At 44.5% G+C, this 15,162-nt stretch overlaps 3 protein-coding genes across 3 annotated transcripts; 1 reads left to right on the top strand and 2 right to left on the bottom strand.

The window, feature by feature from the left end:
- Positions 1–5: 5 nt before the first annotated feature.
- LOC123123562 (uncharacterized) lies at positions 6–4,182 on the bottom strand. The gene is made up of 3 exons (XM_044544089.1): positions 3,697–4,182; positions 1,039–1,727; positions 6–540 (listed from the first exon to the last, which is right to left on the bottom strand). Exons 1-3 carry the CDS (start codon positions 4,042–4,044, stop codon positions 528–530), a joined length of 1,050 nt encoding a protein of 349 aa, XP_044400024.1. The 5' UTR covers positions 4,045–4,182; the 3' UTR covers positions 6–527.
- Positions 4,183–10,035: 5,853 nt separating this feature from the next.
- LOC123123561 (uncharacterized) lies at positions 10,036–10,756 on the top strand. Its single transcript, XM_044544088.1, has one exon. It carries the CDS (start codon positions 10,138–10,140, stop codon positions 10,486–10,488), a length of 351 nt encoding a protein of 116 aa, XP_044400023.1. The 5' UTR covers positions 10,036–10,137; the 3' UTR covers positions 10,489–10,756.
- A 12-nt stretch (positions 10,757–10,768) lies between these two features.
- On the bottom strand, positions 10,769–13,848 carry LOC123123560 (GDP-mannose transporter GONST1). Its single transcript, XM_044544087.1, has 9 exons — positions 13,554–13,848; positions 13,236–13,425; positions 12,950–13,089; positions 12,713–12,842; positions 12,493–12,591; positions 12,229–12,383; positions 11,606–11,722; positions 11,373–11,470; positions 10,769–11,266 (listed from the first exon to the last, which is right to left on the bottom strand). The coding sequence occupies exons 1-9, from the start codon at positions 13,760–13,762 to the stop codon at positions 11,217–11,219; spliced, it is 1,188 nt and encodes a 395-aa protein (XP_044400022.1). The 5' UTR covers positions 13,763–13,848; the 3' UTR covers positions 10,769–11,216.
- Positions 13,849–15,162: the final 1,314 nt, after the last annotated feature.

Genomic DNA, 15,162 nt, shown 5'->3' with positions numbered 1-15,162 from the left:
TATCATGATCCAAACTCAAGCATGTATTCGACATTCCCCAAAAATCTGTAATTATAAGACCAACAGAACAACCCACATCTACAGATTTAGGTTTCAGGACATGCCAAAAGAATACCTAAATGCATTTCTGGACAGACTCTATGCCCACTCTGCATATATCACTTCCCTTCTCTCCTTTGTGCCATGCACATTACATCAACAACAAATAAAAAATGAAGCGAACTCATGAACACATGTTTACATCAAATGTTGTGGTGACGGTGAAACCTGCTTAGGATGCCCATCACCGGTAACTATGATAAGAATCTCGTACTTATACGACCGCTGGAGATCTGCGACTGCATGGGTCCGGATATCAGTCTTGATCCACTGCAAACTCTTATCACGTAAACCCGCTTTCTCAAGTTTCCTAATTCTTCTTCTACTGCAGTAAAACTGTTAATTCCTCTTCCACTGGAACAAAACTGTTAATTCTTCTTCCACTGCAACGTAACTGTTGGCCCACTCGTCGAATTCCTCTGACTCTTCTACTTCTTGCACCTGTCAAAGGAGGTGATTCTAAGTTAACTAAATTACCACACTAGCAAAGAGCAATGGCAAATATTCGGTAGCTAAATGGGAATAGAGTGGATATGGATTATTTCTCAACTTTCAAAGTAGACTAGTGCCTGATTTATTTCCATAACAAATTCTCCAACAACAAAGAAATGCATAAGTAATTAATGTGTACATGCTGACAGGATTGTGCAAAAAAAATTGCAGGTTATTATTTCATAAGACAGTAATGGAATAGTAATTTAGCACTACCGAGACCCCTTTGACTTCTTGGTATTTGCTCAAGCATTGTGACAAATGGTCTGAGAGAATAGTGACAAGCATATGTTGCAGAAAGTAAAATGATTTTCACCACAGACACCCCTTTGACTTCTTACTAATTGCTCAAGCATTGTGCGAAATGATAACATGCGAGATAGTAATGACAGGCATATGTTGCAGAAAGTAAAAAAGATCTTCAGAAGCATCATGTAATATTAATACCTTGTGGAAGAAGATCCAGAGCTTTTTTTGCTTTTCTTTCGAGGATGATGTTCATTCTCACCATCCTCTTGATCACTCTTTTCATCACTCGTATCAACAGCTTCATCCTTTTTATGCTCTGCCCTGGTCAAGCTTGCCAATCTTCTGGGAAGAAAAACATTGTAGTAATACTTCGCCAAATCCTTTGTTTCCTTCTGTCCGAGCTCCTTCAAGGCAATCTCCATGAATTTCTGATGTTTATTCTGAGGAATCAACTTGTCAACTTTTTCAAGTTTCCTTTTGAAAACTGTGGTCCATTGCTCTCCAACTTGCTCACCCATTGCATCTAGCCCACAGTTTTTGAAAGCTTCCTCACCCAACTGATCCTTGATCCAGCTCCTTGCCTTCTTTACGTGAACTCGTACACAGTCCTCAGATCCAGGACAAGAACACTTACACTTGTCTACCAATCTTTTCCTCTTCTTCTCTGACTTGTTAGTTGCTGAGATATCCATGTTTAGTGGATAGACAACTGTGCCCAGTTTTGGTAAGGTTGCAGCTTTGTAATCATCAGTATATTCCACAGATGGAGCATCTTTCCACTCAGGGACAGAAGCTTGATGCTCGACAGGGTCTGTTCTAACACGTTTCAGCGGATAATTCGATAAGTAGCTGATCTTACAATTTACCCTCTCCGAACTCCTACTTTCCTGGCAACATGGAGAAGTGAATTAGACAGACTCGAGCAACAGTGTTGCTCAGTATATGTTCAGATCAAAGAAAATTGGTTTTATAACTCAAGAAACATTTAATAAATAGAAAAGCATATTGCAAAACAAGCGATAGCAGTGCCAGATATTCTTGAGTGGCATTTGATTATCTTTTAATCCCGCTCCAAGTAATTTCATGCGGCAAATTTTGTTGGAATTATTCTAACTTATTAGAAGGGTGGCATAGTGCCAAGTCAGCAGGACTAGGATATTTAGACAATGCGCTGCACAATCAGCATCTATCGGCATAAAGACATGATTTAGCATGATTAAATCATAATAATCTAATCTTGGATAACCCTAGGACGACAAGTCCCATCTATTTTTCAAGCATGTTAAGTGCACAACCATAAATAAGCTCTTAGGACTAACACCTGAAAGGAGGATATGATGTGACATATTAATCTTTAAATGCAGCAACATCCATTGGCAGGGCTACACTACATGATCTTTCAACTGGATTGCTAATGTCAGAATTAATGAATGTGCATATTTCTGACCTGCCAAATTTGAACTACCATGGGCATTCAAGAACCACGATCTACTCTGATGTGAACAGAACATTTGATTGAGATAGAATCAAGTTTAGAAGGCCATAATATACTTTGATCAAAATGAGTTGGTGTCATGGGTAGTACATGCGCACCAAACAGACAACTGAGACATGCCCCCCCGGTCAAAGTTGCTTAGCACCGTTTATCTAAAATGCATCGATAGTTAAAAGATAACAGGCCACAAAAGCAAATCACCCCTATATAGCTCGCCTCAGTGAGCAGCTAGATCCAAAAATTCAAACCTGCATTTCTTACAGAATCAAAAGCATATGCCCGTGTGGGATCAGCTCGAATGACCCAACGGATTCCACTGACATCGTTCCATCTTTTACACAGATGTGTTACCACTCCTGCCAGTTTTTTCGCTTAAGCGCCAAATAATATACAGTCACCCATATTCACGCGTCAAAAATCTACAGACAGCTGGCCCAACTCCCGCGTGAAAACACAGCATAAGAATATGATGACGCCACCCTGTCAAAAACACGCACCCCGACTAAGATAATCTGAAACAAAAGTACGGCATAAACACAGCCTGCCAAATTTATCCAGTGAACCAAACATCGATCCCAGTAGATATCCTACGGCAACGCACAGGTTTGTAGGTACCAACCGATGCAGCATATCTACTATGATAATTTGATATACATATGTGTTTTTTGTACATTCATCATCACAATAACATCTGGAATTTAGACACAAAGATAAATAGCAGAGAAAATATAGCAAATGGTGAAGCACATTTTTTTTAAATGCAGCAGAGATTAAAAGGGGTGACATCAATTCAACATTTCATCTCATCAAAGCACACTAGTTACCAGTCTAGTAGCACAAATCTGAGCTAATAACTAATATTAATAGAATAGAATAAGATTCCATCCTGAAAGTAGTAACTCCATGTCCAGCTTAGTCATAAAGGCACCATGAACTTCGCCCCTAAGTGGCATCAGAGTATCAGACAGACCAAGCTCTGGGGAGACTGGCAATAAATGAATGAAGAGACACGCCAATTCCTACCTAATTCTTGGACCATGGCGACTAGTAACGGGGTGCCGTAACTAGTACAGAGAATCCTAACACGCAAGAGATGAGTGACCATCGCATCGCACAGGCAAATCCTAGCAGCCGTAAATTCGCGTGCAATCGTTGGCGCAAGACCCACTCTAATCACCACGAACTGCAATAGATGTAAGATCACCGGCGGCGACGAGAGCCGAGAAGCGGCATCGTCGACGGCGAGCCCCGTGCAAGCCCGCTCCAATCACACCCCAGTGCACCAAGGACACGGACGCGGCGAACCAAAAAACCCATTCCGCACGGACGAATTCGCACCGCCGCTTGGCGAGAGGGCTCACCTGCGGGTACGGGTAGCCGTCGTCGTCGACGCGGGCGTAGCGCGCGCGGCGCGCCGCGAGGAGCACCTCCCGCATCCGCCCCACGTCGCCGAGGCCGCGTCCGCGGCCCCGCCCCGCCATGGCCGCCCACAACGCCCCCGCGGCCGCGCGCCGCGCCGTCCGCACCGCGCCGACCGCGGCCTCCCGCGCCGCGACCGAGCCCCGGGTCGCGCGGGTCGGCAGCGAGCGCGGCGCCCCGTCGTCGCTGTCGCCGCGCCTGCGCTTCCTCGACGCCGACGGCGGGGTCCGCGGCGGGGGCGAGATCCCGCCGCCGACGGAGCCGGTGTACGGGAGGTCGGATCCGGCCATCGGGGGCGCGGCGCTCCGCCGGCGAGGTGTTTGCGGGAATGCCCCCGCGGCGTGGGCTGGGGTTTTTGGTGCCTGGGGTTGGGTTGGTACCGCAGTGCAGCCGCTCTGCTCTCAAGGGTTTGTTCCGTTGGGGCACGTGAGTAAGGCAACCCCCTCTCTTTCTCTTTCAAGATGGGAAACTTGGCATGCCACTTTAGAGTTTAGAATGTATGCTTGTCAAAAATTAGACCTAAAGAGTAAAGTAACTATGATGGCCTTCATTCAAAAGAAAAAGACAAATGATCTAAATGAATGTTAAAGGTTTTGGTGCAGCCTTTAATCACTGTTTGACCCGAAAAATCTTGTTTATGGTTTGAGTGTGCTAAATGAATGACGACTGACCGGCCGAGTTTGCGTCGGTCGCCTTGTCACGCGACGGAAATAAACCAATCCAAAGCCGACACGTGCTCTTGCTGGTACAACCTTGTCTCTTTCCTTTCTCTCCTTCGTCTTCTATCTCTCGCGCAGTGCGTCTTTTTCTCATCTTACAAGGGAGAGCTCCTCCACTGTCGCGGCTCGCGTTCAACCTTCTCCCTATCATGGCTAGCGGAGCCATTGCTAAGTGGCCGACCCAAAATTGTGCTAGGCAGTCGAAGTTTGGTTCGTTCGAGCCCGCCAGATCAGATAGTTGTTAGGTGGTCGGCCCAAATTTGTGTCAGCGGGCCGGCGCTTGCCTCGCCATTTGAGTATTTATATGTGTTTTCTTTTAGCAACTAAATACACGTGTGTTACTACTTGTTACTCCTTCGTCCGAGTTTATTGTATCCCCCTTGTATTTTCAATCAAATTTTAGTCATATGTTGTAAAAAGTATAATGTGGATTTATATTTGAAAGAGGTATCCATGGTATATTTGTTTTAAATGTACTCTATATGTTATTAATTAAATTTATGGTCAAACTTTGGCCCAAAAAAAGAGGGAGGCTAATACACCTGGACGGAGCGTGTACGTAAAATGAATGAGTGAGGGGTTGCATTACTTGTAGTGGCAGTGGACTATATGCTATTTCTTCCAAATTTATAAAGTATGGCAGTCAATTCAAATCAAGCGGATATAAAAAGAAGACCATGTGGCTCAGTATGCAAAAGAGCACTACTTTCGTGTGACAGTCCCCTTTGAATGACACCGAAAGCTCGACTTGTTGCCACTTCAACTTTCATGTCTAACGGTTCCAAATATCTAATTAGTTGCGTCGTTAATCAGTTGCGGAGGGGATAAAATAGGACGTCGATAAGGACCGAATGTTCGGTCTACGGTAGCGCCAGCCCGAACTAATCATTCCCCAGGAATGCAGGGGTGATCGAACGATTCCGTTGGTGATGGAAATCATCCCAGCGCGAACACCCATCGGCAAACTACTCTGTATTGAAAAGCCCACAAAGCCTAATAAAAAGAAAAATAATTGGGTCACCTAAAAAGGCCCAAATTTAAGAGCGATTAGTAAAAGGCCATGATCACATCTTCTATGTTATGACTTTTTTTGCATATCAGATTCACTTTAAAAAAAGGATTTTGGTTGAAGAAAAAGCATTGCAAAATTATTAATTATGTTCTTTGAACCAAAAAAGATGGCAAGTTTATAAATTGTAGGGGGGGGGGGCATGACAAAAGTTGTTTTTCCAAAAATCATGCCACCATTTAAAAAATAGAACTTGCCATCTAAACATGGAAAATTTGTAAACTACAAAAATTGGCTAACTAATGAAAATGCCATGGTGTAAAAAAAAAAGTATCATGTTTTGCTTATTTGTCCGGGTGAAAACTAAATTGCCATGATTATTAAAATAAATTTGCCATGCTATGAAAAATAGAGTTACCATGTCTTTGAAAAAAAAATTGCCATGGTATATGATATAAATTTGCCATGGTGTTTGAAAGAAATTAAGTTGCCATTGCTATGAAAAATAAGTTGCCATGGATTTGAAAGTAAAATTGCCATGGTCTACCAATGCAAAATTGGCATGGTATATGAAATTAAAAACGATCTCTAATATCATGGCAACTGTAGGAAAAAAATTATGTCATGGCGATTTTCCAGAATTGCCTTTGCAAAATTTTATGTTTCAAAAAATTGTCATGGCAATGTCATGCAAAAAAGTAGAATGAACAGTACAAAAGAAAAGAACAATTTTGCCATGGCAGAAGGATATTAAAAATGCCATCGTATTTTAATTAAAATTGCCATGCTGGAGGAGACATGTCGCCAAAGTGGTGGTGCGGCCGCGTTGCTGGGGGCGGCGCCCCCTCTTGCTTGAGCCCGCCACCGCCCCCCTCGGGGAGGCGCATCCCGGGGTGTGAGGGGGACACGTTACCAGCCCGCCGCGGATGGGCTCGTCCTCGCGGGCGGATGGCCTCTCCCATCCATGTAGACAAAAGGGGTGCGACTGAAATTAGGGAAGAAGAGGAGAGAACTTGGGGAGTGGGGTAGATGCGGTGCGCAGCACCAGCAACTGAAAAAACTCCCGCGAGACTTCACCCTTGTCCCAAACGAGTCCTCGTGATGACGTGGCAACGTGAGCTCGCCAAGATTCGTGCAATGGCTACGAAGGCGTTCGGGCGGAGAAGCGAGATTTCTGAGTTCAGTAGTTATCAATTCGGGTAAAATATTGAACATATTATCATGACCTAAATGTGTATATTTACTCATATAGTCATATTAAAAATATGTCATGATGGTTGATCTCTTGCTCCACACCTAGTATGGGGCTTTAAATTTTCTGGGAGGGGAGTTGAGATGGTGCTCATGTTTTCTCACAAAGTCAGACAAAATTATCCGCAAACGTCACTAATGTGTGTCATATTCTAAAATTGATATGGTCGTATTAATGTGTGACCTCGTATTGACGTGGTTCGACATGTTGGTTAGTCTAATTTTGTTCGAACTGTAATATATCAACACACGAGTATTAGCACCTAGCTAATACAATAATACCACAAATGCAAGGAGTCAACTAAAATGGTTGGACGATGAAAGAAGACAAATATAAACTTCAAAATTTCTTTAGAATACAGATTTATGGTTGTAATTTCTTATAATATAATATATATTTGGTCAAAATTACTATCTAGAATAAACCAAAAGGGAGATACATAGTAACATGCATCGAATATAGCATATGGAAATTCGAAATATTTATGAGTTTTGGTTAATGAAATGTTTACTTGCATTCTTTTGTGTAAAAGCTTTTATGATATATGTCATGAAAATGTAGTAGCATATGTATATAATTTTCTTGAAAATGTTACCGGCATATTTTTAATTTTTGTAGACTCAAATTTTCATAAACCATTATCAAAGTTTGCTTGTAATTTTTCTTTCATTGACATTGTTTAGATATGTACGGCAGGCTATTCTTGTGTCGAGCACTTATTAATGGGCACCGACAACCTACACGGATACTCAAAAGAGCAACTATCCTCTCATTGAGAAATAAAAATACAACAATGTTGATGAAAACAAAACAGCGGCCCTGCCCCGCCTTGACTGCCCACATCGCACCTGCAACCACACGTAGCACCAACCACGGCCGAGCTCCGGGGTCGCGCGGCTCGGCAGCGATGACGACACCCCGTTGTCATCGCGATGCGCTTTGTGGATGACGGTAACAGGGTCCACGGCGGGGCCCAGATGCCACCGGCAGACGGGAGATCAAAACCAGGCATCGGGGCACTCCACCAGTGAGGTGTTTTGCGAGAAAGCCTGCTCCCAGGCGTTGGGGTTTTTTGTGCCCGGGTGGCACTCTTCTGCCTTTGCTCTCTCTCTCTCTCTATCTCTGTGTGTGTGTCTCTGTGTGTGTGTGTGTGTGTGTGTGTGTGTGAGAGAGAGAGAGAGAGAGAGATCACCAGTGGGAGGGGAAAACAATGACGACTAACCATCTCTTGACAACAAACAAACAAACAAACAAAGAGAGCTATGAGATAATCTTGAAGCTGGAAAGATTGTTTTCAGAAATAAGAAAGGATTATAAGATTGTTCTCCAAAAGCGAGGCCTTTGGGAATGATAGGACGTGCACGCGGCGTTGTGGGGGCACGTTAGAAAGGCGGTCCCCCTTGTGTTGCTTTTCAAGATGGAAAACTTGGCATTGTTACTTTGAGCGTTTAGGTGTCCTCTGGTTTACAAGAATTATGTAGAAAAAGTTGCTTTGGAGCCCTTTGATTTGTAAGAACGGATTTCTATTCCTATGTAGGATAGGAAGCAATCTTTCTTTCTTCACATTTCAAAGAAAAAAAATTAGCCTAGACTCAGTGAAAAAAGTTCTATCATATGCATGAAATGACATATATGGTATCTCACTTCCTATGATTTCCTATTCCTTTGATATTCATATTCTATGAACCAAATGAGACCTTATGTTTGCCAAAGAAAATAGATCTAAAGACTAAAGTGGACCTTCTCATCACATCACTTTGTTTTAGTTGCCATGTCTCACTTTATGATTTACTATCTCTGTTCCAAAATATAGTTTGTATTATATTATTTGAAGTCGAACCCTGTAACTTTGATCATACAGTGAACCCTGTAACATTTTTTTAACTCGGACACGTTTAGTACAGCCACTTTCCACCCTTATTAATACGTGGAATGTGCATATCACGTAGGAACTAAGTGATCCAGAATTTATGAGACTCAAAACAGTAACTTGTGTATTTTCTTGAAAAGTTTTTCTTAAAAGTTAGCATACCAGTATGTCATTTTGCCTTTTGTAAGAATTTGATCAATGTAGATGCTCTAGTACACAAAAGGTAGATGCTCTAGTACACAAAAGACATGATCAGAATCAGTGGCAGAGCTCGATAGAGATTGTTGAGGGGGTAAAGCAGAGTTGAGGGGGGCAAAAGGACAAATTCTGCTTAAACTTTGACAATCTTTTAAGAAATTAGCTTAACAGTTAACGGTATTTCACATAATTTCTCGAGGGTAGGAGGCTATGCCCCCTTGGCCCTAGTGAAGCTCCGCCACTGATCAGAATGCTAGCATGAATTCCCAGCCAAGCATAGCGCAACGTTGCCGCTATAGCCATGTAGCCATGGGATTGTTCTCCAATGCATTGGAGAGCCTACCACTAACATTTATTATGCTCAAATTTGCTCTTTCTCAAGTATCCTTGTAGAAATGCCTTTGCGTGTTCTTTACATCCGGTTAAAGGGTTTTGATCGTCTATGAGACATTCTTTGGGCGCTTTTACCCCTCTCTGCATATGTCACTTACATGTAGGGCCCCGTAATAAAAAGAAAAGGATTAAAATCTTTCCCAACCCCCTCTCCCTCTCTCACTTACATGTGGGTCCAGGTCAAAGCTTGCCGAGTCAACAAGGGCATGCCAAAGGGGCCCATATGTCCATTCATAGCTGGATTTGTGTTTTTGGTTCATGAGTCAGTCGTGTTTTAAACTTTGGATGTGTGGATTGTTTGTATTGCACATATATTCCCGCAAACAAAAAAAATCTTGCATCTGTATCGTCATTTGTCTTGGGATCTTTCTGTGAGTTTTTTTCTTTTACGGTATAAGAGTCTGTATCGTCATTTGTTTTGGGATCTTTTTTTACTGGTACTTCCTCCATTCCTAAATATAAGTCTTTTTAGAGATTCTACTATGGACTATATACGGAGCAAAATGAGTGAATCTACACTAAAATATGTCTATATACATCCATATGTACTAATTCATAGTGGAATCTTTAAAAAGACTTATACTTTGGAACGGAGGGAGTAAGAGACGAAGCAGCGCTGGCCCTACAACCGAATTGATCCCACTTGCGCTTGTGGCAAGCCCACGTTGAAGAGCCACGCCGACCTCTCGCGGGACGCACGGCCAGGGCCAGTGCACACTGCACCCCACCCGCCGGTGGCTGGCACCGGCACGCACACGCGTGGTGAGGATAAGCCGCCTGTGGCCACCATCCCCTCCCGATCGTCTCCCTGCCTCCCACGCATATATGGCCACCCGCCGGCCTCCCGATCGCCACCCTCACCAAGTTCAACAGTCCCACCATACATACATTTCGCCGCCAAGAATATCCAAGGGATCCAACCAAGAGAGCTAGTAGTTAACAATGGCGTCTGTGGGGTTCGGCAGCAGCGTGGCGGCCGTGGCGCCGGCGGGGAGGACGAGCCTTCGCCCGCAGCGGACGCGGCTGGCGGTGCCGGCGGCCACGAGGGGCACGCCGGCTCCGGCCAAGAAGGAGAAGAGCATCCTGGACTTCATCGTCAGCGCCATCGTCAAGGACGAGCAGGAGTTCATCGAGACCAACCCGCTGCTCAACAAGGTGGACGGCCCGGCGCCCTCCGCCGGTGGCACCGCCTCCAGGAAGGCCGGCGGCACCACCTCCGGCAAGAAGCCCGCGGCCGGCAGCGAGGGCGGCGGCGGGTTCAACCTCGGCGGCCTCTTCGCCAAGAAAGGCTAGGCTGAACCAGCCCGCCTAATACGTAGGCGCGCGCTTGGGTGCGTGCTTCCATCTCATAGCTCGATTTATTGCTGTAACTCCATGAAAAACATCGCAGAGATTTGCATATATGTATATGCGGTGTGACTACTCAAATGATTCTTGCTGTGATGCCTTATAGATTTGTATTCTTCTTCACACAACTTCTGGAGTAATTTCTCTCATGTTGTGATGTACCCATGTTAAGCTTGCTTTGCTAAGATCCCAATACCGACAACCTTTATATCTCTGGGACTGCTGATTTTAAACATAAGTATATATATATATATATCTAGATCATAGCCAAAGATTGGTTGGCTGTGATATTCCAATTTATTTACAACGATTAACAAAACTGAAAATATCAGAGAGAGAAACAGAGGAAGCTCTTGGGTCACAGCAACAGCAAATTCCCGGTGTTGAAATGGCCAGATCTTTTCCACTCCTTTATTTTGTATGGTTGTCCTGCTCAACTTCTTGAGCAGAGATCAACAATTGGATAGAGTTTGTGGCAAGTCCTGCAAACTGCCTTCTGCATGCTTGCTTGACACAGTTACGAAACAAATCTGGGAAAGAATAAACAGAATGTTTCACGAAATCCCGATCGACTCGTCAAGTTCAAACGGACTCTGATCGTATATCTGTACAGTTGATAGGAGGCCTTGCCGTGCGAATCTTTTCGTGTTACAGTCACGCCGGGAGAATGAACATTAGGACTTGGACATCTTTGCCTTTGCGAAGAATATCCCAGCAAAAAGGCCTGCAGATGTTAAGATCGAGTAGAAACATATATCAATCAGAGATACTCTTGGGGTAGCGAGGTAACATGCAACATAACTCAACACTTGATGAAAGAAAATACTCACCGAAAACTATGCTGAACAAATTTTCCACGCTAACAGGGACGTTGAATAGCAAGACACCAGCGACCGAAATGGGTATCTTGTTTAGTGAGCCAACAAGGCTGAGAAAAGGAGAAAATGATTATCAACATGTGAATAGAACTTTGATGGTGTTACAGTTAGTGTGATACTTTTTTCATGCAAACATTTCTGTGGGCACATTGAAGAAGGAATTGAGTTAGTAGTAGTCATCTCACCTGTAAGTTGTTGGGCCAGTCTCCTGTAAAAACCACACGGATGAGAAGCTGATCGCTAGTCCTAACAATCCACTGGCGGTCGCAAAAAACCAGAACATGGGCTCTCTGATAACTTCGCTGCAGATGGCATGAGAAAACACGCATAAGTGCAACTGAAAAAAACGCACAACAATGAATTCTACCTTTGAAAGCACTAAAATGAGTGAATGCAAAGTCAGAGCTGCGGACGTCTTTCGGAAAAATAAAAATATTACGGGACACAGTACTGGAGCACCCTTTCATTTTTTCCATTTCATCTGACTTCATGCTAGAGTTGGTTAGAGAGATAGCTTCTTTTGTGAGCAAACTCAAAACGTCCAAGGCAAGTTAAGATTTCAAAGTGGAACAGAGCAAAATGAGTTTTTAATATGTACAGATACATGGCTTGCATAAATGGAAAAGTTAGTGCATGATAACTACTGCTGGGCAAGTTAGTAATGTAAACTATACTCTAAAATACTCAGTCTCTGTTTCGGAAACAAAATAAATACCCAGTCCTGAATAAATAAGAGTTGCTGCACATCATAGTAAGTTCATATTGCTTTTATGTATGGCTGAGATAGGGAGTAAGATTAAGTTGTTACGTTTGGTACACGTATTCCCACTCGTTGAAGACAATAATCAAAATGACCGCGAAAGGGATCGAGAGCGCATTGTTAAGTAGCACCATAGAAACTTCATTGAGAGAACCCGATTTAGTTGATTGTTTGGCTGTGTCCATCAGGCGTCTCAGTGTAAGCTGGTATGAGAAACCATATGTCAGCGATCAGTCAAGGTTAAACACTAAAGGGGCGTCTTTATGCGTCCGTGCGCGTGTGCATAACACTGTGAGGACAACATGAACTAACCGAATAGGCTGCTGTCAGAAAGCAATTCAAAATCTGCCACGTGTAACCGACTAGATGGAAAGAAAGATCTGTCATGCCGCCACTTACAGCTGATATAATCTGCAGGAGAAACGGAGAGAAAGTGCACTGAGGTCAGCAATCATGTTGGTCTGTTGTTACACTGTTAAAACAGCTTGGCGGTGAAGTTCATTAGCTAATGCTAACAAATACTAGGACGTACCATCATACATAAGGCAGCCCAAACCTGTTTGTTCTGACACTTCCTGAAAACATATATCTCCCCTATAGCCGTTAAAATGTTTGTCATGTTCTTTAATATTGTCACCATGGCAACATTTATGTACTTCAAACTGAGACGTGATAGAAACAAAAGGGGAAAAAAGAAGGTTAGGTCATCATCAATATTCCAAGAAAATCATAGAAACCACTTGAGGCTATGGATTGCACTTTTAAATACCTGTACATTCCAGTTACTAGCATTCCAACAAAAATGAGATTAACTGGAATCCAGACTTTGATCAACTTCCATGTCAGTTCTTCCGTTGAAATTACGCTGAAGAACTCGAGTGCCACAAGAATGACCACGGATATAAGATTCTGAACCAAAGTAGTCATGATCAGCTCAACGATGAATTGATAATAACTTGTCAATGCAAGCACCACATCTCATATACAGTATTGAGCTATGAAGTTACTACTTCAGAATGGTTCAACTAAGAGACAGTACTAAACAGACTGATTACCTGGTACAACATGAGTGAGATTCCAGCATTGAAGTTGTAGCTGGAGAGAACCACCTTGTTGAGCAATATCATGCTGCAAGAGGCTATGCAGTAGGATATCCCAGAGAGCAGAGGCCCGGTCTTGTTCCCCAGCCTGCTCTGCTGCTGCTGAATCAAGGTGTCGAAAACATCCGAAGTCTTCCTCGACAGCCTGCGAAACAAATGCGCAGAAGCAATCGGTCAGTCGGTCGGTCTCTCCACCCATCCATCCCTGAAGCCGGCATCCATGAAGAAATTTGACAGAGTGACAGGCACTAGCGCAGAAGCAATCTGCATTACTTGTTGGAGGCGGCCTTGCGGGCGACGCTGGCGGCGACGTTGATGATGGAGTTGTTCTTCTGCTTGAGGAAGCCGTGGATGATCTTGTACACGGAGGCGTCGCCGTCCTTGACGGCCACGGCGGCGACGCTCCGGTTGGGGGACATGGCCTCCTCGATGTCATCGCCGTACACGACGAGGGAGCCCGTGGGGCTGTGGTCCAGTGACATGGAAACCGGGCCCGGAAGCGAACCTCGGCGGCCGGGAAAGAAATGCAGGGCGGAGGTGCTTCCAAGGGGGAGGAGGAGGCGGTGGGGGGAGGCGAAGGGGGGTGGGAGATGCTAAAATGGGGGAGGGGGAGATGCCTTTCGACGCCATGAAGGGGCTTGGAAGGGACGCAAAGGGGGGCGGCAGGAGGTGGAAGAAGGTGGTTGGCGCCTTCGGTGGTGAGTGGAGAGTGGGTCAACGCGGGCGCGGCCTCGGGGGGCGGGGGAGCCGGCGTGCGGCGGAAGGGACTGAGGTCGCGGGCCGGCGGGGGAGCCGAGGTGGAGGAAGGGAGACGACGCGTGCGGCGGTGCCCATGTTCGCCGCGTGGAGCGGAGTGGAGGGAGGAAGACGAGTGTTGGAGTCAAACTCAAGCCATCGCCGAAAAGAAAGGTTTGACATTGTTGGCGCACAATGATGAACGGCCTTCCTACGCTATGTTGACCTTGGATTTAAAAAGCTCCCCGCCCATGGATTCAGATCCATTCTACGTTGTGGTTCAAAGTTTGAATGTTCCTATGGCCCCCTCCAAAATTTCCCTGATTTGGATTTTATAACTTTCTACCCACAAATAGTCCGATCCCTTGCTAGCGTCCTAAATAACTTCGGCGGTTTGAGGACCAATTTTCAGAGGACGCTTGTTGCCCCCACCCGATGCCATGACCTAAACCTCTACGAGATCATGCAGAGCTTACCGGCAGCCAGGACAACCTTTCCTATCCGATTTTCGAGCTCCCTCTTGCGCTCAAGCGGTTGAAGAGAACTCGTTTCCAAAATAAGATTGTGGGACAGCTCCTCCCTTGACGGGGAGAGCCCTACACTCTTGCTCGTCGTGCTGCTTTGGTTAAGGCAGTGCTCACAACCATAGCAGTATACTATCTTAAGCTCCTGGATTTTTTGGGTTCAAGTCTTGAAATGCATCAACCAAATTAGAAGGGTCTTTCTGTGGGTGGGGTTTCCGACAAAGTCTCGGCAAGAAGTGCAAAATCAAATGGGAAATGGTCTGTAGACCCACTACCCTTGGTAGGATCGGGGTGCTTTTTTTTTGAGAAACTAGAGAATACCTTCGCGTTGCTGCGGGAATCGATTTTAATATTGCCTCTGTCGCTAAATATAAGACGTTTTTGCAGTTCTAGGGACGGAGGGGGTATATTTCAGTGATTTAATTGTATAAAACATCCATGGGTGAATTAATAATACATGAACTAAAACTAGGACTGAATATTATATATTATATTTGATTACTGTATAGTGAAAAAATATTTAAAATATATATTGGAAAACTTTTTTCATGCATGTTGAGTGGACCTTTGATGAGGTGACATGTGTGCTGAGATGAGATGTGTGCATGAGATCAACTAATAAT

This window comes from Triticum aestivum, chromosome 5D (assembly GCF_018294505.1).
Source record: "Triticum aestivum cultivar Chinese Spring chromosome 5D, IWGSC CS RefSeq v2.1, whole genome shotgun sequence".
NCBI lineage: Eukaryota > Viridiplantae > Streptophyta > Magnoliopsida > Poales > Poaceae > Triticum > Triticum aestivum.
This window is presented reverse-complemented; position numbering and strand designations above follow the sequence as displayed.

Bases quoted from the DNA above. Each gene is read 5' to 3' on its own strand.
- LOC123123562 (XM_044544089.1), bottom strand. From the start codon at position 4,044: ATGGCCGGATCCGACCTCCCGTACACCGGCTCCGTCGGCGGCGGGATC. The intron at 1,728-3,696 runs GTGAGCCCTCTC...CCATGTTGCCAG, and splicing joins ACGGCTACCCGTACCCGCAG to GAAAGTAGGAGTTCGGAGAG.
- LOC123123560 (XM_044544087.1), bottom strand. From the start codon at position 13,762: ATGTCACTGGACCACAGCCCCACGGGCTCCCTCGTCGTGTACGGCGAT. The intron at 12,843-12,949 runs GTATTTAAAAGT...ATCACGTCTCAG, and splicing joins CTAGTAACTGGAATGTACAG to TTTGAAGTACATAAATGTTG. The intron at 11,267-11,372 runs GTGAGTATTTTC...TAACATCTGCAG, and splicing joins TTTGTTCAGCATAGTTTTCG to GCCTTTTTGCTGGGATATTC.
- LOC123123561 (XM_044544088.1), top strand. From the start codon at position 10,138: ATGGCGTCTGTGGGGTTCGGCAGCAGCGTGGCGGCCGTGGCGCCGGCG.